This window comes from Pseudonaja textilis, chromosome 1, assembly GCF_049901715.1.
Source record: "Pseudonaja textilis isolate UNSWEBS1 chromosome 1, rPseTex1.2, whole genome shotgun sequence".
Taxonomy (NCBI): Eukaryota; Metazoa; Chordata; class Lepidosauria; order Squamata; family Elapidae; genus Pseudonaja; species Pseudonaja textilis.
The window spans coordinates 303,947,029-303,973,971 of NC_141990.1; the positions used below are offsets into that span (position 1 = coordinate 303,947,029).

The 26,943-nt window shown below is 36.7% G+C and overlaps 1 protein-coding gene across 12 annotated transcripts in view; it reads right to left on the reverse strand.

Moving 5' to 3' along the window:
- SYNE2 (spectrin repeat containing nuclear envelope protein 2) overlaps positions 1–26,943 on the reverse strand; it is a 229,008-nt gene that overhangs the window by 5,116 nt on the left and 196,949 nt on the right. For 11 of the 12 annotated variants that reach the window (XM_087922313.1, XM_087922312.1, XM_087922311.1 and 8 more), the window contains 13 exons: positions 25,627–25,796; positions 16,698–16,860; positions 14,425–14,612; positions 13,169–13,319; positions 12,796–12,978; positions 10,162–10,302; positions 8,306–8,500; positions 7,233–7,515; positions 5,353–5,421; positions 4,234–4,370; positions 3,860–3,980; positions 2,625–2,842; positions 504–704 (listed from right to left, as the gene is read on the reverse strand). In XM_087922313.1, coding sequence (XP_087778439.1) covers positions 504–704; positions 2,625–2,842; positions 3,860–3,980; positions 4,234–4,370; positions 5,353–5,421; positions 7,233–7,515; positions 8,306–8,500; positions 10,162–10,302; positions 12,796–12,978; positions 13,169–13,319; positions 14,425–14,612; positions 16,698–16,860; positions 25,627–25,796 — 2,220 coding nt within the window. The remainder of the gene's footprint in view (positions 1–503; positions 705–2,624; positions 2,843–3,859; positions 3,981–4,233; positions 4,371–5,352; positions 5,422–7,232; positions 7,516–8,305; positions 8,501–10,161; positions 10,303–12,795; positions 12,979–13,168; positions 13,320–14,424; positions 14,613–16,697; positions 16,861–25,626; positions 25,797–26,943) is intronic. The other variant, XM_087922315.1, reaches the window with a different exon arrangement.

Sequence of the window (26,943 nt, forward strand, 5' to 3'; positions counted from 1 at the left end):
GGAGGGTGTGCAATAGTGTACAAGAAGCATGGTGAGGGTTGAGGAGGGTGCAAATGTGCAGGGGAAATGTAATGTGAGTTTGGGAGCATGTGATATGAGGGGATGCATGGAAGGCACAGTTTGGATGCACAAGAAACACAGGACTGTGGGAGAGAATTATCCCAGTGATTGGTGATTTTCCCTGCTGGCTTCCCCACTGACTTTCTGGGGAAGCTGTCAGGAAATGTTGCAAATGGTGCTAATGTGATAGATGGGTGCTGCAACTGACTTTAAGTGTGAATTGGTTGCTAAGTGCCTAGATTGCAATCATGTGACTATGGGGGAATGGTTTGCTGGGACGGACAGAATTCTCAAGGACTGGCTGTTACCACTATTTGTTCACCATCATTTTAAATGGTCACTGAGTACACATTGAGGCTGCCTGTACATAGGCATTTGCTAACCTATTAATTTTAACTTGTTAAGAATAAGGTACAAACATAATGTGCTATTGTGCTATTTACCTGGCAATGAATCAGAGCTTTCTGTAAATTCTTCTTCCAGTTTTCCAGTAAAATATTCGCCTTTTCCCATCGTAAATTTACCCGTCGAAGTCTGTTCTGAAGCTCCTTGTATCCAGTGCTATCTGTTTGCTTGAAATCTTTGCTTGTCAGGTTAACTGACAGTACAAGGGCCTTGTAGTTATTATAGGCTTTAAGCATATCCTGATAAGGGGGAAAAAAAACAAATTTGAATTCTTTGTGAAAAAAAAATGATTTTAAGCAGCAGCACCAAAATAAGGTTGGAAAAATTTCCTTCTATTTATTAGGTGCGTATACTTTTACTGCAGGAACTCAGTGTAATGTTCATAGGGCTGCCTCCTCCTCCTCCACTTTTTCCACCATAGCAATCCTGCAATGGAGGCTGGGCTGAGAGGTGATTGGCCTGGACACCTAGTGACTTTCCAACAACTAAGATTGGACTCTGATGGACTCAGACCACCACCTTAAACCACTGTAGAAATTAGCACCTACCCCTCTCCTAGAAGAATGAAATATTTTAGAAAATATTAAAAAGGCATTCCCTAAAGGAGGAATGGAGAAACATGCTCTTGGAGACAGGAAGCAGCCCCCACCTTGTGTAATAGCTATGAGCAGATGCCAGCACTTAAGAGATAAAGAGCTTATTGAGAACTAGATAGCTCTATTCATAAGCAAATACCCTCACTCAGGATCCAGCACAGGGAAAAGCCATTAAGCCATAATACGAATTGTCCAACACCCTTTTAGAACACAAGCTCCTTCACTGCATCATCTCAGAGCAGACCAAACTTCAAACAAACTTAGCTCAAACAAACACCTAGGATTTGTACTTTGGCTATAGGTCCAGCTATGACCCCTACATAACCCTATATGGCCCATGGGACTCTGACAACAGCCAATAGAATACATGTTCTTGCAGAGGAACAGGAAACTCAAGTGCAAAGCCCAAGAGAAGATATAAAAAACCCTCACTCTCAACTCCATGTGATCAGCTGCCCCAAACCATATGATTGGTGGTTCTGTCCATCATTAAACCCTCTTTCCAATCAGCCTCCAGCCTCCATTTTGTCTCCAGTGCCTTTCTCCCAGCTTGGAACTGAACCAGATGGGTATTTCTTCCCACACCACACTGGCTCTCAGTGTGTTCTGCAAATTGATAATTTGTATTCTACAGCGTATTCTACAAATTGGAAAGGAAAGCTGATAAACTACATTCAAACCAGTGAAGTTGATTTTATTTTTGTTAGTACAGGACATCCTGATAATTGTAAAGTCCTGTGTTTAGTCAAAAGTACAAGCGCTTTCCAAACACAACATGTGAAATTTGGATCCACTCATTTCACTGGGATCTATTGCTATACTATGAGAGCTTTTTAATGACTGAACTTCAGGATGTCCTTTTTGTATCAAGTGGTTTTCAGGTGGACTTCTGACCCAAGAGTCCTACAGCATGGTACAGAATGGAGAAAATGCAATATCCAGAGACAAAGACCGCACAAAGTATGTGAAAGAGAGAATTTGCAACTTGCATTGTTTGCATGCATTTACACAGAGCTTTCATAAGACTTCAGGTAGTTCTTAACTTACAATCATTCATTCAGTGACTATTTGAAGTTACAATGACACTGAAAACAGTGACTTATGACCATTTTTCACACGACCGTTGCAGCATCCCCATGGTCACGTGATCAAAATTCAGATGCTTTGCAACTGGCATGTACTTGCGATAGTTGCAGTGTCCTGGGGTCATATGATCACCCTTCTGATAAGCAAAATCAACAGGGAAGCCAAATGTTAGTAACAAGCGTGTTACTAATTTAACAACTGCAGTGATTCTTGCCAACAACTGTGGCAAGAAAGGTAAAAAAAAAAATGCCCCAAAATTCACTTAACTGTCTTGCTTAGCAATGGAAATTTGGGGTTGTAAGTCGAGGACTACCTATTTTAGGCAAAGTGAAAGTAGTATCAAGCAACATCTGAATGTCCACTGTTGGGGAAAAAAGATTGAAAGGCTAATGGACAATCTGTCCGAATCAGCAATATCCTGCAAGTGTTGATCAAAGAGATTATTTTTCTTTTTCAGCTTTTCTTTTTTTAAATCACCTTCAGTTTCTTGACTCTCTGGTCTATGGCCTGAATACTGTTCACTGGTTGTGGTTCTTCCTCCTGCAACCCCTCCATTTCCTCTTCCATTTTATCAAGCCAAATATCAATGTTGGTAAGGTCAGCATTCAGCTGTTGCCACTGCTGCCACGTTTGCTTCATTCTCAGCTTGTTGCTTAGGTCTTGAACTTGAAGGAGTTCCCATCTTTCAATAGTTCCTGCAGTTTAATACAAAATTATTCAGGTTTTTTTTTTTAAAAAAAAACAACAACTTTGGGTCAGATCAACATTATTTTGGGCACATGTTGGGGTTTTTTTGGTAATTGCATTATTTTCAAAACTCATTTGCAGTGCATAGTGGGTAAATTGAGATGAGATGGTGGCAGAATTGTTTGGTGGTGGGAGGGGGTCATACCCCTTCAGAACATTAGTGTGGTGTATCTTTTTGGTCCCCCCCCCCCAGAATTAATTTTTCCTACAAATAGAAAATGTTCAAAATAGCCCCACTGCTTTTTATACTTCAATTTCCAAATAGTGTATTTAGAGGAAGGACTAGTCTAAATTAGAAATGTATTATATTACCTCTGGAGTCTGCGAGCCTAATCGTCCTGTGAACATTAAGCCAGAAATAAAGGCAGATACATTCTTGGGACCAGAAGGACTATTTTATTTAATGTGCTCCTTCCCAACCACTTACTCAAGGTACTATCTTATCACATCTGGAGTAGAAGGAATAAGAACATATAAATAGACCTTTCTCCTTTGTAAATCTTAGATTTATGATTTTTTTGTCACTTGGGAAATCTATTTAGACTTTCTGTAATAATGTTTCAGCATAAATTGAACATCTGAAAGTTTTGGGAGGTCTTTTGATCTGATCAATGCTTGCTTTTTCCTGTCAAATTCCCTTGCTTTTTAAATCTTAATTTCAGTTTGTTCAACTCTTTGATCATCTTTCCGTTGTATATTAGAAATTCCGATTATTGTATTTTAAATTAATCATTGTAATAGTATCTATTCATATTACAGTTGCCTCTTTTCTGTTCCTTTTCTCCTTCTGTTGAGATTTAAAGAGCTTACATTTATGTTTTTATTTATTCCCCATTTTTCAGTTCTGAGAAATTTAACTTCAATGATGCTATTATTACATGGGAAAAAATACATCCTAAATAATTGTTACTTTTATATGTAAACAAATATATTTAAAAAATTAACAGGAACCATGGCTAACGTACCTGGCTGTTTCTCTATGCCTGAGACACTAATGAAGTTCTGGCTATTTTGAGAATCTTTACTAGGCAAGATCCTAGAAATGTCTTTTATGTCATCCACACTCCTAGTGCTCAGTGGTATCACCTGAAATACACAGAATAGAAAGTAAATAAGTCTTCTGGCAATATATCATATTCTTACACAATTATAGCACAGATTCACAGCCAACTATTCTTTATTGAGAAATGTATAAATGGAATATCATTTGATATTCCACTCCAAATTTTCTTGTCTTGAAAAAACTCCACTATTTTGTACATATATAGACAGTTAGCCTGTCTGTTACAAGCTAATTTAGCCCTGTTTTTTTCATAATATATAGGCACCCCAGACTTACATTGCCTGGTTTGTAGGATGTGCTGGAATCCTCATTGTTTGATAAGACACTTCTAACCATCTCTTCCTGGTTGTACGAATGCTTTCGACAAACTGGGTGTTCTGAAGGATGCCATATGTGAGTTTCAGCAGATTTCCCTGTTGTGCAACATGGTAAAAGAAAGCCACAGAAAATTAGATGTAATAGAAAAAATAATTAAAAATATTTACAGAGAAGGAAGGATGGCATGACAAAAAATGGATAATATTGCCATTTGTTTTGCAAAGCATGCTTGTTTGCAAACATGTTTCAGCAGTGTTTCATGGGCAGTGAAATGGCCATGCAGTTATGAGGATATTCTTTTCTGAAAATGCCCAAAGAAAATAGGAGTTCTTACCACCATCATAAAAGAAGAGATTGGGAAAGGTTGAAAAGCACTTCTGGACTTGATGCATGACCCCAGCAGTAAGCAGAATGAGGTAGCTTATTTCAGGAGGCAGCTTTGGGGATTGCATTATAGGTCAGCTAATGGTAATTATTTAGTGTATTATATATTTTTTTACCATTAGACTTTTAGAGAGTTGCCACTCAATTTTTCTGTCTGAAATATCAATACCTATTCAGCTTCTTGGGCTGAGAATGTGGTTGGTCAATAAAGATTTTAACATTTGTATCAGGTTCTGTTCATGAAAGCATGTGAACCTTACTTCTTCTAAAGGATAATAAGTGCTCAATTGTTTTGGGCTACAGATATAAAGAAGGATCCAGATTGCCCTGTCAGACCCTAAACTGAATGGCAAAGGGAGTTTTAAAGCAAAGCTAAGTTGCCCTACAGGTGAAAAGAACCAGCAAAATTGTCGATGCATGCCACAGTGTGAGGAACAAGCAAAGAAGGCCTTGATGCCTTTATGCTGGTATGGAGAACTAAAAATGCATAGTCTTAACTTTGGTAGAGACATGTGGGGATGATGTAGCATCAAATAAACAAAACAAAAAAGAGAATCCACCATGAGCCAATTGGTGCATGGTGGTGATACAAGCTAGGGAATCAGAAACCTGCATATGAGGAAGGTGTGAAGAGCACAGCGTGCGGCACAGGGAAACTGTCATGTTGAGACACATGCAGTAGCAGGTGCCTACCAGAAGCTGCTTTCAAAGCTTTTGTGGTCATTTTAAGATATGCCTCAGGATGTTCAGTGATTTCTACATCTGAAAAAAGAATAACGTCACCATTTGCTTTGCAAGAGTCTGTTCACTCTTCCCTTCCCACCATACAAGAATGTAGCATTACAGCAGCCCCAGATGGATCCTGTTAAATATCTATTAATTGAGCATTCTTTTTCCAAATAAAACTAGTGGTCAAAATGCCCTGAAGTAAAGTATAAAGGCAGCAACCATTTAGCTACATGCCCTTATAAAATTATCCACTGTTCGTTTCTTTTTGCTATTCTTTTAAAACTGTTAATTTTCCTAATAGTTCTAAAAAGAAAAGGCAAAAGAAGAAAAGGCCGAGATAGAGATAGATAGATAGATAGATAGATAGATAGATAGATAGATAGATAGATAGATAGATAGATAGATAAGATGATAGATAGATAGATAGATGGGATAAATAAATGGGCAAAGGCCCTCAATGTTTCTTTTTTATTATGTTTATGATTCCTGTTTCCTGCAATGTTTGCTGACGTCAGAAAGACCACAAATACAAGGCTTCAAACAATGATTGCAGCCAGGCTTTGATCAGGGAAAACCACATTCATATTTTAAAAATGCCTGCTGAAATATTTTTTTAAAGTATATGCGACAACTGCAAAGGGAGCAGGATCACTTTCTCTTTCAGTAGTACATATATATAGTGTATCCTACCCAATTCACAATATTTTCCACTTGGTTTTCTACCTAGGAAGTCTCCATGGGAAATAGGAAATCAGAACCTCTGCGGGGTGAAATATTCACAGCATTGTTTTTTTTTCTCACAATTACTTCTTGCTTTCCCATCTACACATTTGAAGCTTTGCTGAATATAATTTGTAAACTACTCTGATTCACTTAGATAGTAAGAGGGCAGTGCATAGATTTGTTTAACAAAGAAAATAAATCAGAACAAATTGAACAAAAGGGTTTTGAGACAGAGAAAGAGTGAAGGTTCATTTTCCCGCTACAAGTTTATCAGCATAACAAGTTCCCTGCTTTAAGTAACTAGCATATCAGGAAGGACTGTGCTAATTTTTTCACTTGATCTGGTAGTTTTGAGCATGCAATGGTCCTTTACCAACATAATCACATTGTTTTATAGCAGGTCTATTTGTCAATATTATGCAGCACAGTACAGTAGCATTTCTAAAGTCACAAATAAAATCTTTTAAGTCAACGTGTCAGGTATAGTTTACTTCCAAGCTCCTCTCCTTCAAAAATATTACACTGTCCACAGTTGTAGAATGAAATTGTTCAGTTCAGATATGATGGATAAATATGTTCATTTCAACATCTATCCATTCTTAATTTTTTACTCTCCTAATTCTATCCCATTTTTTTTCATATATTTTTTTTCATTTTGTTCCGCTGAGTGTTCTGGTTTTGTAGGCAATTTATGTGTTATAATGCATTTTTGTATGTCTAATATCTCTGTTTATTAATATTCTCTCCTAATACCCAGATATGTATAGCTTTTCCATTGAACAGCATTACGGTATAAACTTTAGAGGATGAATCAATTTCTGCACTGGCTCTCATAAGGCAAATTATTAGAACTATATTTTAATTTGCAATGCTGCATTTTAAGGCAGCCCAAACAAATTCATCTTTAATTCTTAGGTCTGGATCGCTTCCATTTAATTTTTCTATCTTATTCTATGTAACATATAAAATGGGTTTGACTGAATTTGGAGCACAGCAAAGCTCAGTTACTGAGGGTTCAAAATTAAAAACTGGGTGACTGCTTTTGTGTATTTGGATTGTGTCACTGTTTGTGTATTTCCAAGTATTAACATTTATGGATAGGATGGTGGGTTGGCATTTACCTGAGAGTGCGCTGAAGAATGAATCCTCTTCCTCATCCTCAGGGGAGGAAGACCCTCCCACATCTCCGGTGTGGTCCCACTCCAGTGGAATGGAATCAACGCTGACAGGGGTCTCACAGCCAGACCTCTCAGGACCCCCTGCAGTAGGTATGAGGTGGCAGAGAGACTGCTGCGATGGTGGCCCCTCTGGAACTATCTTCTTTGGCCAAGGATCAACTTCCATCCCCCTTGCATGGTCTGAATCAGCTTCATTTTCTGAAGACTCTTTTTCATCTTCCAGTCCCTCAACAAGACAACAGAAATACTGATATTGAACACAAGTTATTAACAATAATTACTTATGGAACTATTTTGTGGTCTCAGTGTTCAAGAAAAGTGGGAATCCTCCAAAGTAGGATTACTTATTTGAATTTATTAACTGCCCAACTATAACAGTCTCTGAGTTGCCTACTCCCTTCTTTCTTCTAAATCAGTGTTTCTCAGCCTTGGCAACTTTAAGATGGATGGACTTCAGTTCCCAGAATTACCCAGCCAGCTGTGACAAGGCTTGCCTTCTGAAACTCTGCATGATCTTTAGTACCTTAGGGGCGAGGTGATCATGATACAGCTGTTTTGATTGTGATTGAAGCATTCAATCATATGCCATTTGAAGACAGATCAGAAACCACTGAAAAGAAATAACCTGTCATTTAATTGCAACAAAGTGTTCTTATTCCATCTTCTAAAGTTGTGTTTTATTTGTCACACAGACACACCCATCTAGCCACAAACATAAATACATACATATAGTCTTTCTCTTTAGAACCCAGAGCATATAAACAGGTGACCTACATCTAGTCATTAATCATATCGTTCCTGCTTAGTTTCCAGGTGCCCTGGAATCAAACAAAAAACACTTTGGATATAATAATAACCCCCTCCTTAACTTGGAAAAATACCCCAGTGTTTTAATTATTGGAAGTGTGGAGAATATATCTTCCACGTTCTTTATATCTACATGGCTTTTGAAAATGAATCTATTGGCAAAGAAACAACATGGGTTCCAGCAAAGATACAACTTCATTAGTTCTTACTGGATGCCAGGATATCAGTCTTTGGTGGAATCGGGCTACTCGGCCAAACACTTCCTGGCAGTAACTATAAAATTCTTCTAGTTCTTCTTCGAGTATAATGGCATCCTCTGGTTCACTTTTTTGAATCAGATACAACCCAGAAGCAATCAGCTGATCAATCTTACTGGTGTTTAGCATTATTTCCCTCTGGAAACCCTGTTTAAAAGACAGATAATTATGCTTCTTAAGCATTACTGCACAGATTACTTAATTAGTGCAATTCAGATTAATCAATCTCATAAAGAGAGGTTGGGAACATATAAGGAGAAGCACAGAATATTTCAGCATGCAAAAGTTTGGTGAAATTAACTCAGATAAAGCAAATAAAGATGTCTACTCTTCAAGGAAAATTCTGCCTTTTCTAAAGTTATTAGGTAGTTTTTTTGTCTAACTTTGAATACAGAAATATTAGTTTTTTAATCAATTTACCAGCTTGTTTTTTTAGTTGATTTGGGCTTTATGTCAGAGAAATATTTCAACCCAGCATGAAGAAGTGCCATCATAGTATAATCAATGAGATTTGCAAGCTATTAGCAAGGAAGGATAAACTTCTCCTGAGTTGCTCTCACCAAATATGGGATGCAAATTGCTTTCTATATCTTTCTGGTAGCTGAGAGAATGAAGATGTGGTGGCAAGCTAGCCTTCTAAACCCCAAAACAAAGGCTAAGAGACATGTACAAGCCCAAAGCATAAGGAATATGTACACTCCTTTACTTAACAGAGGTACACAAGACCAAAGGCTTTGCTTTCTAGCAACAGTTGGAATTTGAGGCTGCTTCCAATAAGCTATTTCTAGTTTATGTTTTATTATATGTAAGCTTTGTCCAACTACTAAAGCAGAGTATTCTCTGCATCTGGTAGGATCCCTATACACATTCCTAAACAAATATCCTCCCCCAATAATTTAAATAATTCTTTGTGCACAAAGAAATATGTATATAGCTTGAACCTCTCCAGTGAAATCTATATTGAAGTTACTACTGATGGAGGGATGCACACATAATTTTTTTTGTATTAAGTTCCTAGACTGAGATTAATATAGGTGTAATTTATTGGTTGAACTTCTATCGTATTATTTCTTTGTACTGTTTGCTCTAATTGCTTTAGTCCAGGCTCCCTGTTTTTGTGGATTTTAATTGTTTTACTCTTTATTATAGATATTGTAAGCAACCAGAATAAATTAAATTATTTCTCCTTATCAGCCATTTAGATGTCCTTCAATTGGGTGGAAGTATTAGGGGGAATCACCTGCTGTATACCAATAAACCAAGTGAAGCTCCTAGGTCATTTAATTTCTTAAGGCAATGGGATCTCATCATGAATGCCAAAACCAAAGGTGAAAACTATAAAGTAGTTAAGATTTTTGTTGATGGTGAGTGCAAGAGCTCTAGGAAACTAGCTCTATAGAGACAAAACAAATGAAGTGAAGATATCTTTTTTTTAACTGGGATACAAGAATGATCTTTCAAGGATAAACATGGAATTCCTAATCTTATATGGTAACCAATAACCAAGAAGGAATTAAGCCGGACTGGCCAAGAATGGTGGCAAGAAAGGACTGATCAACTCTGGATATAAAAGAGACCTCAAACTTATTATTTCAGATATCCTAAATGTAGCTTTGTTTTATTTAGATAGCAGTTTAAATAGTGTTCTCTAAATTTATGGGGCTTCTATCAAAGAATTTAAATGAACTAAGTAGATATACAGGTACCAAATACAAGCACCAGACTAAGATAATCAATAGGACGTCTGTAACCCATCTCCCCCAATCTATCTGAAACATTTTCCTTAAAAAAAAGAAGTCAATATTTACATTAAGCTGCCGCATTTTGTCATCAAAATCACTCTTTGAGAAATGTTCCACATTTGTCAGCTGCAGATCCATTTCTGTTAACCACACCAGGATGATGTTGTCCTTTGTTCCCATAAATTCTTCCCACTGACTGGTAAAGTGCTAAAGGCAATAAAATAATACAGATACTCAAAGCAATAGTTGTGATAACACACAATGTCCTTAAAAATCTTCTATTTAGTAACATCTTAAAATGTGTTGATGTGCTATGGTATCAGGAATGAATGAAGCAAAAATAAAAATTCATTCACTCAAGCCTGCATCTCAAGCTGTAAATTTCACAGAGCGCATCTGGTAATCTTTTTGATTAAAATCACTCAAGTGTTGTTAGTCAATTATACAAATGTAATGATTAGATTTAGCTATCTTCCCTGCCAAAGAGTTTAGGGAAGTATACGCAATTCTTTTGCATGCCTTATCATAATCCTACAAGACAGTTAAGCTTGAATATGTGCATATGGCTGGTCTAATGAATTTAATGACTAAAAATGGATTTGAAGTGGAATCTCCTGCTTTTTAGTTTGACATTCTAATCACATTCAGTTCTCCTCCTGATTTAATTTCAGGACTGAAACCCAGTTTGTGCATGCAAGCGGTTGTAGACTGAACTTCTAATATCTCCAAATAAAACAAGGGCTAAAGGAATAGTATAAGAAGGAAAAAAAACCCTCTAGTTCAGGGCTGTCAAACCTGCAGCCTGCGGGCCGGATACGTCACCTGCTGGCCAGACCTAAGCCTGGTTTAGTGAAGGAGAAAAAAGTCACGGTACATAATGTGACGACACCATGACAACATGAGTTTGACACCCCTGCTTTAGTTTAAGGTATATTAAACAATGTCATTAGAAGGGTTGGAAAATTGATCACTTTTGTGATCGTTTTATAGGTACTGAATTCAGTGCTGGGATTCAAATTTTTTTACTACCGATTCTGTGGACATGGCTTGGTGGGTGTGGCAGGGGAAGGATACTGTAAAATCTCCAGTCAAAGGTGGTATTTTCCAGTTCTCCGAACTACTCAAAATTTCCGCTACTGGTTCTCCAGAACTGGTCAGAATCTGCTGAATACCACCTCTGGTTGAATTCCTTTCTAAGTTTTATTAAAGCTTATAAATGCCCATATGTGTTAACTTCTCTATAAGTATTGGAAATATTAGCATCATTAGCTTCATTCAAATAAGTTAACAATAACAATAATTTGTTTAACACAAAGTTAGAAAACATACTGCATGACAAATATTTTGCACTTCAGTTTCCATCAGACCCAATCAGCAAGGCCAATGATTAAGGACTATAGAAATGGTCATTTGGAAGAGACCAGGATACCCACCTTTAATTTATAACCATCAAGGATTGGTAGAAACTATTTTCTTTCATTATTTAACAAGCACATCACATTACAATCAGGAGGCAGTTAACTGACTAAAATCATTTTGCCAACTCCATGGCAAAATATGGCTTTGAATCCAGGACATTTTGATCTTTCTCTAATATATGATGCCTTATGGAGACTATAAGAGCCCTTGTAGCACCTATAAGAGCCCTTGTAGCACCATGGTTAGAATGTAGTATTGCAGGCTAACTCTGCCCACAGCCTGGAGTTCAATCCTGACCGGCTCAAGGTTGACTCAACTTTCCATCCTTTTGAGGTCAGTAAAATGAATAGCCAGATTGTTGGGGCAATATGCTGGTGTTGCAAACCACTCAGAGAGTGCTATAAAGTACTATGGGGCAGTAAATGAGTCTAAGTGCTATTGCTACACTAACTACAACGCTACGCCAATTTGCTCTCAGATACTACAATTCTCTAATTCTGCAAATTTGAGTAAGTATAGAACTGAAATCAGAGGTAGTATTCAGCAGATTCTGACCAGTTCTGGAGAACCGATAGCAGAAATTTTGAGTACTTTGAAGAACCGGCAAATACCACCTCTGACTGGCCCCACACCCATCTATTCTCTGCCTCCTGAGTCCCAGCTGATCGGCTGGGTCTTCTTTGGTTGCCCTGCACAGAACAGAGCTGGAAAGCAGGTTAGTGGGGTGGGGAGGGGAGGGGATTTTGCAGTAACCTACACCTGCCACACCCACCAAGCCATGCCCACAGAACCAGTAGTAAAAATTTTTGAATCCCACCACTGACTGAAATAATTTCATCTAGGAAGTCAGAAAGTCTAGGTGATGGTTCCATGAGAGCAGTGTTTATCAACCTTGGCAACTTAAGATGCTTTAAGATGCATGCTGGTCAGGGAATTCTGGGAGTTTTTATCTTAAAGTTACCAATTCTGCACTACAGAATTCAACAAATTCCTCTTCCTTCTTGTTCCCTTAAGAATACATTATCCTAGACCTCTAATATCTGCTTTGTCTACAAGGCCAAATGTGCTTTTTCAAGAGGCAACTGGACTTTCTGGTTTTTCGCTGAAGGCATTTCATTCTCATTTAAGAAGCTGAAGAAGCTTCTTGGATGAGAAGTAAAATGTCTTCAGAGAAAAACAAGGAAGTCCAGTAGCCTCTTGAAAAAGTACCTTTGGGACAACCATGACCTGGATGACTGAGAATCTCCACAGACATTTGTCTCCAAACCTATTTGCAACTACCTTAAGTCTCCTGAGAATTGCTGTGACACGTTTCTGAAGATTGTCCCATCGGTGATTACCCTCATAAACCATCTGCTTGAGCTTGTTAGCTGAATCAGTGCGATTCTCACGGGCCAACCGCCGATATTGCTTATTGATTAATTCCAGCTGGGTTAGTCGTTCATGAATTTGCCGCTGAAATGCCTGAGGAAAAAAAGTACTTTAATTTTTCCAAAAGATTTAAAATTAATGCATTCAAAATAATGAGGAGGAAAGTTGCTACCCAAGAAACGTGAAGAATTAAAATATAGGATATGTTGATATCACTATTTGGTAAATTTACCTAATTTACATCTATACACAAAGGTGGAAAAACTACAAAAGGAGTTCTTACTTCAAATTTCTTTAACTCTTCCTTGGCTGTTACATACAAAATCTCTGAAGAGTTGGGATAAGCTGCGGTTTTCTCTGCTGTTTTCAACCAAACTTCAAAACGAGAGTAATCTTCCAAAAACTTTTGCCATAGTCGCCAAGTTGCCTCAATCCTATTGCAGAAACAAGCAGCAACAGTTTATTTGCAAATATGCATCCCTTTCTGCAAGATGTTCTGCATCAAAATTCATTTATGTTTCAATCTAAACTGAACCAAACCAAATCCAATCCAATAAGCTACACTCAATTCAACTAAAAAAGTGCATTCAGAAATACTCCTAGCATTGGCATTGCTGATGTTATGAAATTGGCATCAAACAACCAAGCTCAGAGAACTGGATATCCTGCCCTGATATATTCTCTTCTATTAGCATTCAAAAATATCCTGAATCAAAAATATTTTAACTAAAATGTATTTTCTCCGGAATGGAAAAAGATATACGTGACCTGAAGTACTAAATTAAAATGATTCAAAAAGGTAATTTCTAAAGATTTGTTTCATGTTTTATAGAAAGTGCAGGGATGTGCATTTGCATGCATTCCATTCTATTTCCTCACAACTCAGTTGGCTATTTCCTCTTTTAATCCCAAATCCCAAGATTTGGAGTGTCAGGTTTGTAGACTGATATAACAATATAGTATTCAATCTTAACTATGAGCTCTTGGTTTGCATTCTGGCATTTTCTCAGAGATATATGCCAACACATCAAACACAGAAAAATGCATATACCAAATACATAATATAGTATATGTTCTGTGCCTGGAAAATCTGTATGTTGTAGCCTAGGTAAAGTATGTAAATTAATCAAATGTTAAATTTGTTATTTTGGAATAATATCAACTGTAGGCATTTCAAAATGTTTTAAATAATTTATTCTAGCTTTAGTTACCACAACTAGGAGCAAAGAGCTGAATAAACCATTGACATTTACATTTTCTCATCCCAGACAATAAATGTATTTAGTTTAGGGGTATTTAGGAACCAGAGCAATATCTCAGATAGAGATTTTCTCATCATTTCTTTTTATATGGAGAATGAAGCAGAGACCAATGAACATAAGGCGCTAAATTAATATTTCCTACCAGCAAATTGCTAATCTGTTCTTTCTTTCAAGAATAGATTTTTGGGCTTTTCATAGAAATTGTTTAACAAAATAACATGTTTGGGGGGTTGGTTTTTTTTTTTTTTTTTGAGAAAAAAGAGAAATAATGCCTCACTTCATCCGCCTCTCTATAGACATGGCACAGATGTTTCTCCACCGCCTTTCTAAGCTCCTTGTTGTCTGCTGGATTGAATCACATTCAGTCTCATTGGCACAGGCATCAGAATCATGCAGCAAGATCTCACATATATTGAAGACTGATTCCACACCTGCTGTGTGCTGTTCAATGTCCCTTTGCAGGTCCTACAACCATGAGCAAAAAGTCATCTCCAGTTGTAGTGTTAGTTTCGTACAACACAACAGAAGAAGCCACTGATACGTCACATGAAAGATCAAACATTCCATATACCCAAAGACTTTCCTAATGATTGCTACATATTAGTCATATGATTAATTGTGAGAGACTGTTGGTAAGAGATCAAATGAGTACATACACTTGTCAAATAAGAAGCTGCACATATAACCCAATAGTGGCAATCATTCTAAGTTTTCTCCTTAACATTATATTTTGGGAGGATTATTATGGAGGAACATTTAAACATTTAATTCCACTTTTAGGCTTGAAAAACCTTGAAACATAGCTATATAAACAAAGTTTTAACCTATATTAAAATATAGGATATTAAAATATTAAATTCTATCATCCTATGCATAGCTACTGCACTTCCCCCTTTGAATTTTTGTAGTTAAAAGCACTAATATACAAATAATATGTTTGAACAGACATCAGAGATATTCATTTTCAGACATTGAACTCTTGTCTGGAAACGTTAATCTTCTTATGCCTTAAAATTTTCACAGTCTTGGTAATACCTGCTACTATCAATCCTCCTTACATGCATATCCTTATTCATGGAACCACCTATATAATTTTCTTGACAACATACAAATGATTTGCAGTTGTTTGTATTCAATCATATAGTAAGAAGTCATCTAGCCTAGACTGTAAGGTTTTCCTTTGAAACCCTTACTCTATCAATTAAATTAGAAGGCCACAGGGCAGATCCAATGCAACATAACATATCCAGGTATTCTGCTGGTCAAGATCCATTGAAAAGACTGCAGATTGCATGAATATAAGTATTTCTACAAAGCTTTTTTTCATTTAATGTTCAAGAAAACTTCTCAATAGATTCTCCTATTTCTTTCTGATTAGCTCTATATTATAGAGATAAGTTAGGAGCTGATCACAGCAATTCATGATTCAGACACTTAAAGCATTCAATGGAAACTTCAAATTGGACACTTTTAAATTATTAATAGGCATTCCAAGTAAAGCGATTGGTTTTCTGAACTACATGAAAAGATATGCTATATGAAACTAATAGAATGATCTAACTCAACATTGTGCAAGTTACAGCAAACATACACCTCTAAAGTTTACAAGCAAGGCATAAAAACAGCAGCATTTCTAGTTGTTTGTTCTGCATTTGTTCTTTAATAAACTATGTCTAAAATTTAGAGATTCTACTTTAGTATTTTGTGCTAGATATACTGATAGACACTATCCCCCATGAGATTCAGTAATTTTGTATGTGTGTCTACATTGGGGTGTATACTGAGTCTGTAGGCAATTCCCAGTGCTATAATATATCACTTCACTACAACTAAAGTCAATGCCTCAATTTGAGCTGCTAACAAAGCTATAAATAATTGGAAATATTATTTTGACAGGAGAGATGAATCAAAGAAATATGTCTCTGAAAGACCACAGCTGGAAAATGCAATGGAAATCACAATTTGAAGAGAAAATAATTAGAAAAGCTTTGTAAAACCAGCCCAGATTGAGAAGTATTAAGGAAGTTAAATAAAGAGTTAGATTTATTGGAAATGGTAGAACTTCAGCAGAAGATAAAATATATCCAAAAATTTACTTTGTAAATGCAAACAAATCAGGTAAACTTCTGGGTTATCAAATTAGAAAAGAGAAAAAAAAAGATGCTTGGAACAACAGAGAAAGAAAAATTATTACAGTCCATACAAGAAAAAAAAGAATTAAAAAAGATTTAAGGAATTGCATTCTTGATAAAAAATTGACAAAGGAAATTTAGAAACATATATTTCAAAGCCTAAAATTTTACATAAGAACATAGAGAAATCTCATGGAAATTAATAACAATTTAAGAGATTAAAGAAGCAATAAGAAAATTAATAAAGCACCAGCACAGTATAAAAATGTACAAGAGAATTGAGTAGAACCATTATTGAAGAGGATGCATGAAATTCAAATAAAAACAATACCAAAGACTTGGGAAGAGGAATAGAAGAGAGTGATCTCAGGAACTCTAATTGGCCCAACTCTTTCAGTTCTACTTTTCTCCACCCTACCTGCTGCTCTGCGAGTCTCCTCTGTATTTCTTGATCATCACAGATGTCATAAACAATAGGTTTAGAAAGCTCAGATTCAATGCGTGCCAACCATGTGTGAAGATGACTCATATTTTTGTCCAGCTGTTGTATGAAAGCAAAGGTATCTTTCAACTTCTTCACTCTGGAATGAGGAAAGGATACATAATCAAGACAAGCATAAAGCATGCAAGAGAGGGTGTCTGTGTGTATGCGTGCATAGTTGTGGCATGTCACTTTTCATTTAATTGAATTTCAATAGACATCAAGCTTTGAATTCAATGCAGTAACTTACCCCAAGCTGCTACCTTAAAGGTATTTTGGAGTATTACTTCAGTCATCCCAACCAACATTTGGAGAAAGCTGAAGTTCAATCTAATCAGGTTGGGGGAAGTAACTATGCAATTGAATTACTACTTGACTGCTGACACTCCTTTAGAACAAAAGAGAACTATATGACTCAAAAGAGCTGTACAGTTCTTGGGAACAGCTATTTGGACAAATATATTAATTTCTAAATCAACTGCCACTTTAGCATAGAAGTGTTTATCTCAAAAGTACTGTCTTACACCTGACAGAGACAGCCAATTTGCTTCCAATATGAGTTTTAAAAATCTTCAGTTTGCAGCAAAATTCTAGGCTGAAATAGGATCCCGGATACTGATCACATATCTTGATATCCCTAAATAATTAAGCTGATGGAGGCATCTATTAGTCTCCTTCTCCTCCTCCTTCTCTGCAACTTTTCCAATTTCCCTAAATCTGTTAAAAGTGATATTCCCAGAGCCATATTCTTTTCTTCCCCTATATCAGTTGTATGCATCTTTCAAAATCTGTTCCATGTGATTGCAAATTTTCCTGAGAAGTTTCTGGAGAGACACAGAGAATGGCAGAGAAAAGAGAAACTTCTACCAGGCAACTTGAATGCTCATGACAGAATGAATTTTGCTTTGAAAATCTTTTTATTTTAATGGGTTGGTTTTAAAAGTCCAGCAAAATGCACGCTTATATTTCAATCTAAATACCCTTCTGAATAGTGGGGTTGATATGTTACTCAAATTTGATAAATCTCCTGAGCAATTAGAGAATACAGGTAGTCCTTGACTTATAACCACAATTGAGTCCCACATTTACTAAGTGAGAAATTCATTACATTTTGCCCCATTTTACAACTTTTCTTGCCACATTTGTTAAGTGGTATCTCTGGACAACTGCATAACTGGATAGAAGCATTCCTGTCAAACAGACAACAAATGGTCAAAATTGGGAGCATCCTATCAAATTCTGTATCTGTCAATAGTGGTGCCCCCCAAGGCAGTGTTCTAGAACCAACTCTCTTCATACTCTACATAAATGACCTCTGTGATCATATCAAGAGCAACTGCGTTCTTTTCGCTGATGAGGTAAAGCTGTTCAATACCACAGACAATACTGCTACCCTTCAAAAAGATCTTGACTATGTATCAGAATGGTCAAATAAATGGCAACTTCAGATCTCAAAAAACAAATGCTCTGTCTTACATATTGGCAAAAAAAATCCAAAAATAAAATACAAGCTGAATAGTCAAGATCTTGTTGATGATCCAAGCTCTGTAAAGGATCTTGGAATACTCACCTCTAATGATCTAAGTGCTAGAGCCCACCCCAACTACATAGCCAAAAAGGCATTAAGAGTCGTTAACCTAATCCTACGTAGCTTTTTCTCTGGTAATATCACACTACTAACTAGAACATACAAAACATTTGTTAGACCAATACACGAATACAGCTCATCAGTCTGGAACCCACATTACGTATCTGATATTAGCACAATTGAGAAAGTCCAGAAATATTTCACAAGAAGAGTTCTCCACTCCTCTACTTGTTGTAGAATACCTTATGCCACCAGACTTGAAATTCTAGAACTAGAAAACCTTGAATTACACCGTCTTTGGTCTGATTTAAGTATGGTATATAAAATCATACATTGCAATGTCCTACCTGTCAATGAATACTTCAGCTTCAACCGTAACAACACAAGAGCACACAATAGATACAAACTCAAGGTTAACCGCGCCAAACTTGATTGCAGGAAATACGACTTCAGCAACAGGGTGGTCAATGTCTGGAATACTCTACCTGACTCTGTAGTTTCTTCCCCAAACCCCCAAAACTTTAACCTTAGACTGTCTACTATTGACCTCACCCCTTTCCTAAGAGGTCTCTAGGGGACGTGCATAAGCACACCAACGTGCCTACCGTCCCTGTTCTATTGTTTCTTTTATTTTTCTTATATGTACCCATTTCATGTATTCATAACTATGTATACACTTATACTTATTATCTTGTAAACAATTGGCAAATCAAATAAATAAATAAATAATAAATAAATAAGTCAATCACGGAAATGGTTAAGATATTATTAAGTGAATTTGGCTTCCCAATTGACTTTGCTTGTCAGACAGTTGCAAAAAGTGATCACATGACCCCGGGACACTGCAACCGTCATAAATATGAACCAGTTGCCAAGCATCCAAATGTATATCACATGACCATGGGGATGCTGCAGTCATTAGAAGTGTCAAAAATAGTTGTAAATCTTTTTTTTCAGTGCTGTTGTTGAAGAAAATACAAAATAAGGTCAGGGGATCTGGAACATTTCAAAGCATCTGATGCCAATCTGATGAAGGCCAAGCTAGTATGTAAGGCAGGATTTTTTTTAAAAATGAAATAAATAAATATTCCAAATAGGAGAAAGATTTGGCACGTTTCCCCAGAGACATCGTGAGCAACATGCAACCACAAGCCTTTGTGCAAATAGATTCTACTTATGCCAGGTTCCATAGACAGAGCCAGCATTTGGGGTGGCTGGGTGGGGGATGCAGAACTGTCATGCTGTCAATTCATTCACTCATAACGGGCAGGTACTAATCTCTCTCGACAAGAATGAGGAAAGCAAAGGGTTGATTTCAACAAAGAGGGAGAAGACCCTGAATGTCACTTATTGGTTTGCAATTCTCTTCCTCCCCCTGCCACCCTTTGTCCAATCCTCCCTCCACGGACCACACACACGCACCACACACACACACATGCACCACACACACATCGCCATCCATTCTGACAAGAGCTGGGCCCATCCCCCAAGACTGCTGCAGCACACAGACCAGGCTTCTACCGCATCGTATAATTTTATTCTCACTAGACCCCTGACGACCAGAAATGCACTTACTGTTTATAAGGGAAAAGCATTCCTTCGCTTATCAGTCCAAAGCTGCAGGGACAGCATCTGACTGAGCCGAGCACTGGAGGAAGAGGAAACCCCTCCTCCTTGGATGCCCTATTTAATATCACTGCCTTAACATCTCTCCCACATAGAAAGAAAGAAGAGAGTTGTTGGGGGGGAGGAATCTCAGGCCTTCCCCTTTTCCTCCTTTGAGCCCTAACTAAAGAGAATGTAGTGCAGACATGCCCATACAAACACCTTTAGGTCCATGATGAACAATGCTGCTAAAAAACAAATGCTATTTTTCTTCTGATTTTGGTATCTGTTCAACAATATCAGATTCAAACCAAAAGCTGGCTTGAAACAGCTAAAGTGCAAAAAAGAAAAGAAAAAGGAACCAACTATTGCTCTTGAAAAAAAAAAGAATATTCCATTTTTTACTTGCAGGTGATTCGTTTGCAGGACCATAATGCTCAGTGTGAAAATGCTACTCAAATGACAGACATCTTCTAAACACCTTCCCTTCCCGCTCTATTACATAGCATAATTTATGTGTCCTAGACTACAATTTCACATGATCATTATATTGCTCCATTCCCTGTCATAGACACCAAATGTGAGGGTGGAGAATATTAGATTTTGACATTAAGATTTGGGTAATCATGACAGTTTATTCGTTTATTTTACTGGAAGCATCTGGATTCTGTACAAGAAAACATTTAAAAACATTACAAGTGGTAAAAGAGAAGATGAGAATCATAGGAAACTAAAACCACAACTGCATAAAATCAAAAGAAACACTACTGAAGAAAATCATTACAAATACAATATAATAATTTTGCAATATAAAATCTTAGACAAAACAAGATTTTGAAATTAATGATATTAGAATTAAGATTAAAGAAAAGTGGTTTTTACTTAGCACTGTATTGAAAATAGTATAATGTAGGTGCCAGTGGACTTCTCAAGGCACAGAAAGAGGGATGTAGGAAACAATGGAATCAGGATGTCCCCATCTAAAAGATAATTTGTTAGTATCCCTGAGATGATCTGAAGAGTTCTGTGGGTAGGTAATGTACAGCTACAGATGTGACTTAGTTGTCACAGCGAACCAGGTAAACAGCTAATTATATGCTACTTTGTAAATACAAAAGCAAGTATTTCCCTTTCTCCAAATAGAACCTGATGAATGAGAATAATGCTACTTTGGCAAAGCAATCGTATATACATTACTACATAGATGATACTGCAGTACTGATAATAGAGTTATAGGTAGTCCTTTACTTATGACTTATGACTATTATTTGAAGGTACAATAGTCCTACAATAGATCTACTTACGACCTGTTCATATGATCATATTTCAGGCAGTTGGCAACCAGCTCCCCTTTATAGCCATTTGTAGCATCCTGCATTCACATGCTCATGATTTGCAACATGTTTTTTGGGGCCAGTGTTTACTTCCGGTTTCTGGCATTTGGGGGAAATGGATTAACAAATTTGTTGTTTGCTTAATGACCATCATTAAAAGAGATGTAATTTCAAATCCGGTCATGTGATGCCTTGACTTATGACCACAATGACTATAGTTATAATTGTAAATTGAGGACTACTTGCACTGATTGATTCTGAATCCTCAAGGATAGATGTGGGCCTAACATGGGGGAGAGTTTTGCAAGTCTAAACAAGCACCTTTATCCCTTGTCCCCACAGGATATCAAGGCAGAATTTTAAGGGTTTTTTTTTAATTTATTTTTACTTTGTCCTAATTTGGAAGATTCTAGTGGCTGCAGGAGGTGGGCTAATAGGCTGCATGCGGGCTACGTTTGGCTTCTCTGGTTAAAAAGGTAAACTGAGTAATGTAAAACATGACTCATAATTTATATACTTAATATCTATCATTTTTATTTTTCCTTAATGAAAAAATGAAAGCATGTTGTGGGAGCCTGTTAAAACTCTATATTTCAAATTGAACATTTTAAAAAAGTCTAATGAGAGGGATATCATAAAATACAACTTTGTTTAATTTATATCATTCTATGAAAAGTCTAATGAGAGGGATATCATTAAATACAACTTTGTTTAATTTATATCTTTCTATGAAAAGATATTTCAGAATGTATCCAATTTTCCAATTTCCAAGTCTCATTATTTTTGATAATCTATAAACAACAAAAGAGATTGAACATTTTATGAAGGGAAAAAAAACCAAGTTAATTTAAGAGAGTAAGGACACAGCATGATGCCATTTCTAATAGTCCAAAACATTCCATCGAAAAAGGAGACATCAACATAATGTTGCCTATTTGTTAATTTGCTTTAAGCAAACCCTTTTAGGAGCAGACATATCCACTGAACTTTCATTCTTCAGAGCTGGGTGAGACTATTCCTTCAGTTTTCCAAAAATTAATTCTTTAAACTGAAATGATGTCATAGACAAGAGTTTTCCACAAGAAAAAGAACGGCTACATGTCTGGAACTTGGAACACCTCAGTATAAAATGCTTCCTGTTTAGAACATTAAGCTCTGAAAAACTGCCAGGCCACTCTTGGAATGCCTGGACAGATATGATCTGGAGGACAAACCTTAACATTCCTGAATTGCACAAAATAATGTGTCCTTGAAACACAGTTATTGCACATCCCGTTTTAGGATGGTTAGGTTTGCTTTATGGAAAAGATCTGTCTTTATACTGCCCTCAACAGTATCACAAATCAGTTCCTTTATTTGTTACATGGGAAAGCAGCCAAAGAATCTTGTTAATAATGTCTATAAAATTCTATAAAGCTTTGTGCAATGACAGAATTACACAACTACAGTTTTTTGACTAAAAATACATTGGCAGCATGTATCTTATTTTGAGAATTTAATCTTGAATTTGTCTTTTAGATTGAATGGCACACCTGCAGTTTATACAGGATTTCAACTGCTTGTATTAGCAAAAACATTCTATAAAATAAGACCAAGAATATAGAGGCCTTGAGGCAACAGACTGCATGGAACAGACCAAATTCCACCATGACTTAATTCATTTGTGTAATGACAGTATTACGTAAATGATATCATTTGCATCAATTTACATCATTTACTCAATGATATCATTATGCAAATGACTTAATTTATATCATTTGTGTATTTATGTTACCACACAAACAGCATAAAATGGTGTGAATTGCAAAAATACTTCAATGGTATACTCCTTGATTTCATGTAATACCAGGAATAATGGATAGTTCTCATTCAGCATTTGGTTCATTATATCCTTTATATTTTTATACAACAATATCTCTATATAATATAGTTCACACAGTATTACAAACACATAAAATACTTCTGTGCTCCAAGGACTTCTAGATGCCATAAGTATGGGATCAAAGAAAGAGGAAGGAATGAAAGACAAAATAATTAACAAAATAATGCAGAGCAGTAAAAGCATTTTAAAGTCCTATCAGGGACGGAGAATTAAATTTGCATCTCTTTGATGTATTGGGACCACATATATTATTTCATTTCAGCACCCTGGTAGGGGAAAGCTCCACTCTGATCTAAAGAACACAGAAATATATTGTGGAGGGGGGGGCAGGGGGCGCGGGGGGGGGGAGGATAGGGAACGCAACCTCCAAATGAGGAATTGTGCTTTTTAATTTTTAAGGCTTCTTCCCCATGTTTCAAACTATTTCCAATGTTGCTACAGGAAACAGCGCAAGAAGTTCCACAAAATGTTCATGTATCAAAATGAAAACAAATGTCTCTATGTTATTAATTTGTTCTCCTGTTGTTCATAGACACACTAAATTCCCCAAACTGCTCCTGGTTAGATACACATCCTTTTCCAGCTGCTTTTCCAGCTGCTTCTCTGCACAAAGCAAGCCTTTGTGCATGGCAGAAGCCAAGCGTGCTTGGGCACTGTGGAAACATGACTAGGCCCCATGCAGCTAGAGCCTTATGGCAAAGCAAAGGATAAGAAGCACACCAAGAACCAAGTGAAAAGCCTGTCTAATTTGCCCATATGTCTCCAGCTGTTTATTGCTTTAAGGTGAAGCCACATCTTTAGTATAATGATCTGTTTTGACCAGTGGCTTCCAAGTTATTTTTGTTGCCATTAAACTGTTCCCCAGATGTATATGGCCTACACATTTGTTATAACTGATTTAAAACCAAAGCTTATTTGCACAAAACACATAGATCTTATGACCACCATTTAGTGAAATTTGGGCAATACTGTTTTAAAAAGAGGATATATTTGGACAAGATATCCTGTAAATTTGGATTATTGATTAATTCTTCTCCTCCATCACTGACTCGTCCCCCAAAGAAGAGCATAGGAGTAAATCCCAAAGGTGCTTTTTCAAAAGGCAACTAGATTTTGTTTTTCCTCAAAGACGTTTCTTCAGCTGAAATGAAGAAGCTTCTTGGAATGAGAAGTGAAATGTCTTCAAGGAAAAACAAAGTCTTGTTCCCTTTTGAAAAAGCATATTTAGGAAAACCATGACCTGGATGACTGAGAATTTCCATAGGCATAGGTGCAAATAACCGATCTTATTTATTTATTTATTTTAGATTTTGGGAAGCTCTCTTATTACTTGTGCTGGGAAGAATCCTTAAGACATTGTGGTAAGCTTTTTTAAAAAGCAGCACATCTTGGCTGTGCTGTTCTAGGAAGCAGTCGTAGGATAGGATCACAGGCTTCTGGGTGGGAGGAAGATTATGGTAGCTCTTTGTATCATCTAAATATGCTCAAATTGTTTGAAATTTGATGAATGTATAAATCTGTGCAAATGGAATAGTTTCCTGACATAAATTAATGGCAAAATAGAATGCACCTTTAATCCACCACAGGTTAACTTCATCCATCTTTTACAATAAATAAGTTTCCTTCTGCAATGTAGGATTAATGAAGCCATATTTGAATGTTATTCTTATCTGCCTATCCAAGTGCCCAAAATAATTGATTTCTCCAATCTCCCTCTCTAATAGTGAAGTAGTAATCTTTACGATACTATGCTTTTCCTAACACATAAATCAATGATAGGAAAAATGCATGCCCCAAAGTCTTAGTTCAGCAACATCTGTCTTATTCTTTCTCTTATTCTTCTTATTCTTATTCTTTCAGCTGAGGCTGAAACATAGGTCTCTTATTCTTTTCTTCATCCTTTGTCTCTTTTCTAAATTTCTGAAAACTCTGCAAATCTTACATGATTATTAGACAGTACCAATATTACAATATAATCCAAACATCTGAGTTATATTGCAGAAATGGAAAAGTAATTCTTGTATGCGTCAGAGGCAAATAACTTCTTGGGAAATAGAGCTACTAAAGTGTTGGACAGCGACTGCCAGTCAACAGACATACTTCTGAAGGAAATGTGATGTGTTCATCAGTTTGTCGCTTAGCTTATATTGAATATAAAGTAGCAGTTAACCAACCAATCATATCTTTATAAACAGGATGTTGGGGTAGCACATACTCACAAAACATAGATGAATTATCACCACGCATTACGATGTACAACCATATTGACTAAAATGTAATGCATAAATCAACTTTAAGGATTCTAACAGAATAATAGAATTGGAAGGGATGCTTGAGGTCTTCTACCCCCTGCTCAAGCAGGAATTTCTATACTATTTCAGACAAACTTCTACTCAAGTTGTTATTTCTTTCATAATTCTACTATGCTTGTATGCCAACTAATGAACACAGACTTACCGTCCTCCGATGATATCAAAGAGGTGTTGCCAGCGGTCATTAATTTTGTTGAGTTTCTCTTCAATTTCAGCCCCTCTACTTTGGTTGCTAGACTTGATCAGCTGATTGCCCATTTGCTTGAAGTGAACTAGTTGACTTTCATTAAATAGATTGATTTCCTCCATGTAATCCTAAACAAGAGAATTTTAAACTTTTAAAGTAACACACTTTGCATGAAATGGAAAAGGTAGAAACAAAAGTTAAGACTTCTACAGAGAGAAGTTTAAATGTAGGTTTCTACCATTCCAAAACCCAGAATAGTTGGTTATATTAAAAATACCGTAACCAGCTCCCTCTTATTTTATCTTTAGGCCTCAGCCACAAAGAAATGGATTGCATTTTTTTCTTCCACTTTGTTTATTAATGCTTCCCTTTCATGGGATGAAAATAAATATTCATTTAAAAAATGATGGTTTCTATTACCCTAGGCTAGGAAAACATTCCACTAGTTAAATGGGAAGGATGAGTCAATCTGCTGAGGAGGAGCTACCACAGAAATGGAGGGGTGAAGTTAACAGTCCTAGATCCTCTTCCAACCTGGTCCTGGACAAGCAAGCCATTGTTCCTTGAACCAAATCTTAAGAAGAAAAGTTCCATTATGTTTCTTTGCTGGCAAAAGATTCACATTTAATCCTCTGAACCCTACAGAGAATAGCTACAGGATAGGGTTCTTTCTCTCTGGCAACTAAAGCAAAAATGACACAAAACTGGACTGGAAGGAGGTCTCCTTAGCAAGTGAAGTCCCACAGGACACAATCCCCACCCCTGTTTTCAGCCTGTCTCAGCAGCTGGATGGAAAATGGAGGCACCTCTGTGACGCTAGGTCCTCTGAAAACATTAAGTGAAATCTCTTGGAGCATTGGCAAGAGATTCCCTTGAATCCTAAAGATGCTAGACAGACCAGGAAGGTGGGAAAAATATCCTGGAAGAAGTCAACTGTAAGCAACTTTCAAATGTTTGCCAAGGAAATTACATAGATATATCCTTGAAATTACCAGGAGCTCAGCTTGTCTCAAATAAGGCATTGCCTTAAATATTAAAAGAAGGCCAAAGAGACTTTGAGAATTGCCTTTAAATAATAGTTCTACCATCAGCCTACTGAGCACAGAAAAAGAAAGGGAGCCTAAGCATGACATTACCTCTGTTGATAAGTTGCCTTTGGCCTTCTAGCTACTGCAAACAAACAGCTGACCCTTCCATTATTTTTTCCCAGATGACTGTTACACAAAGTTGAAGAAAAAATATTTAAGCCTACATTTTATCTTCTTCCTCCATCTC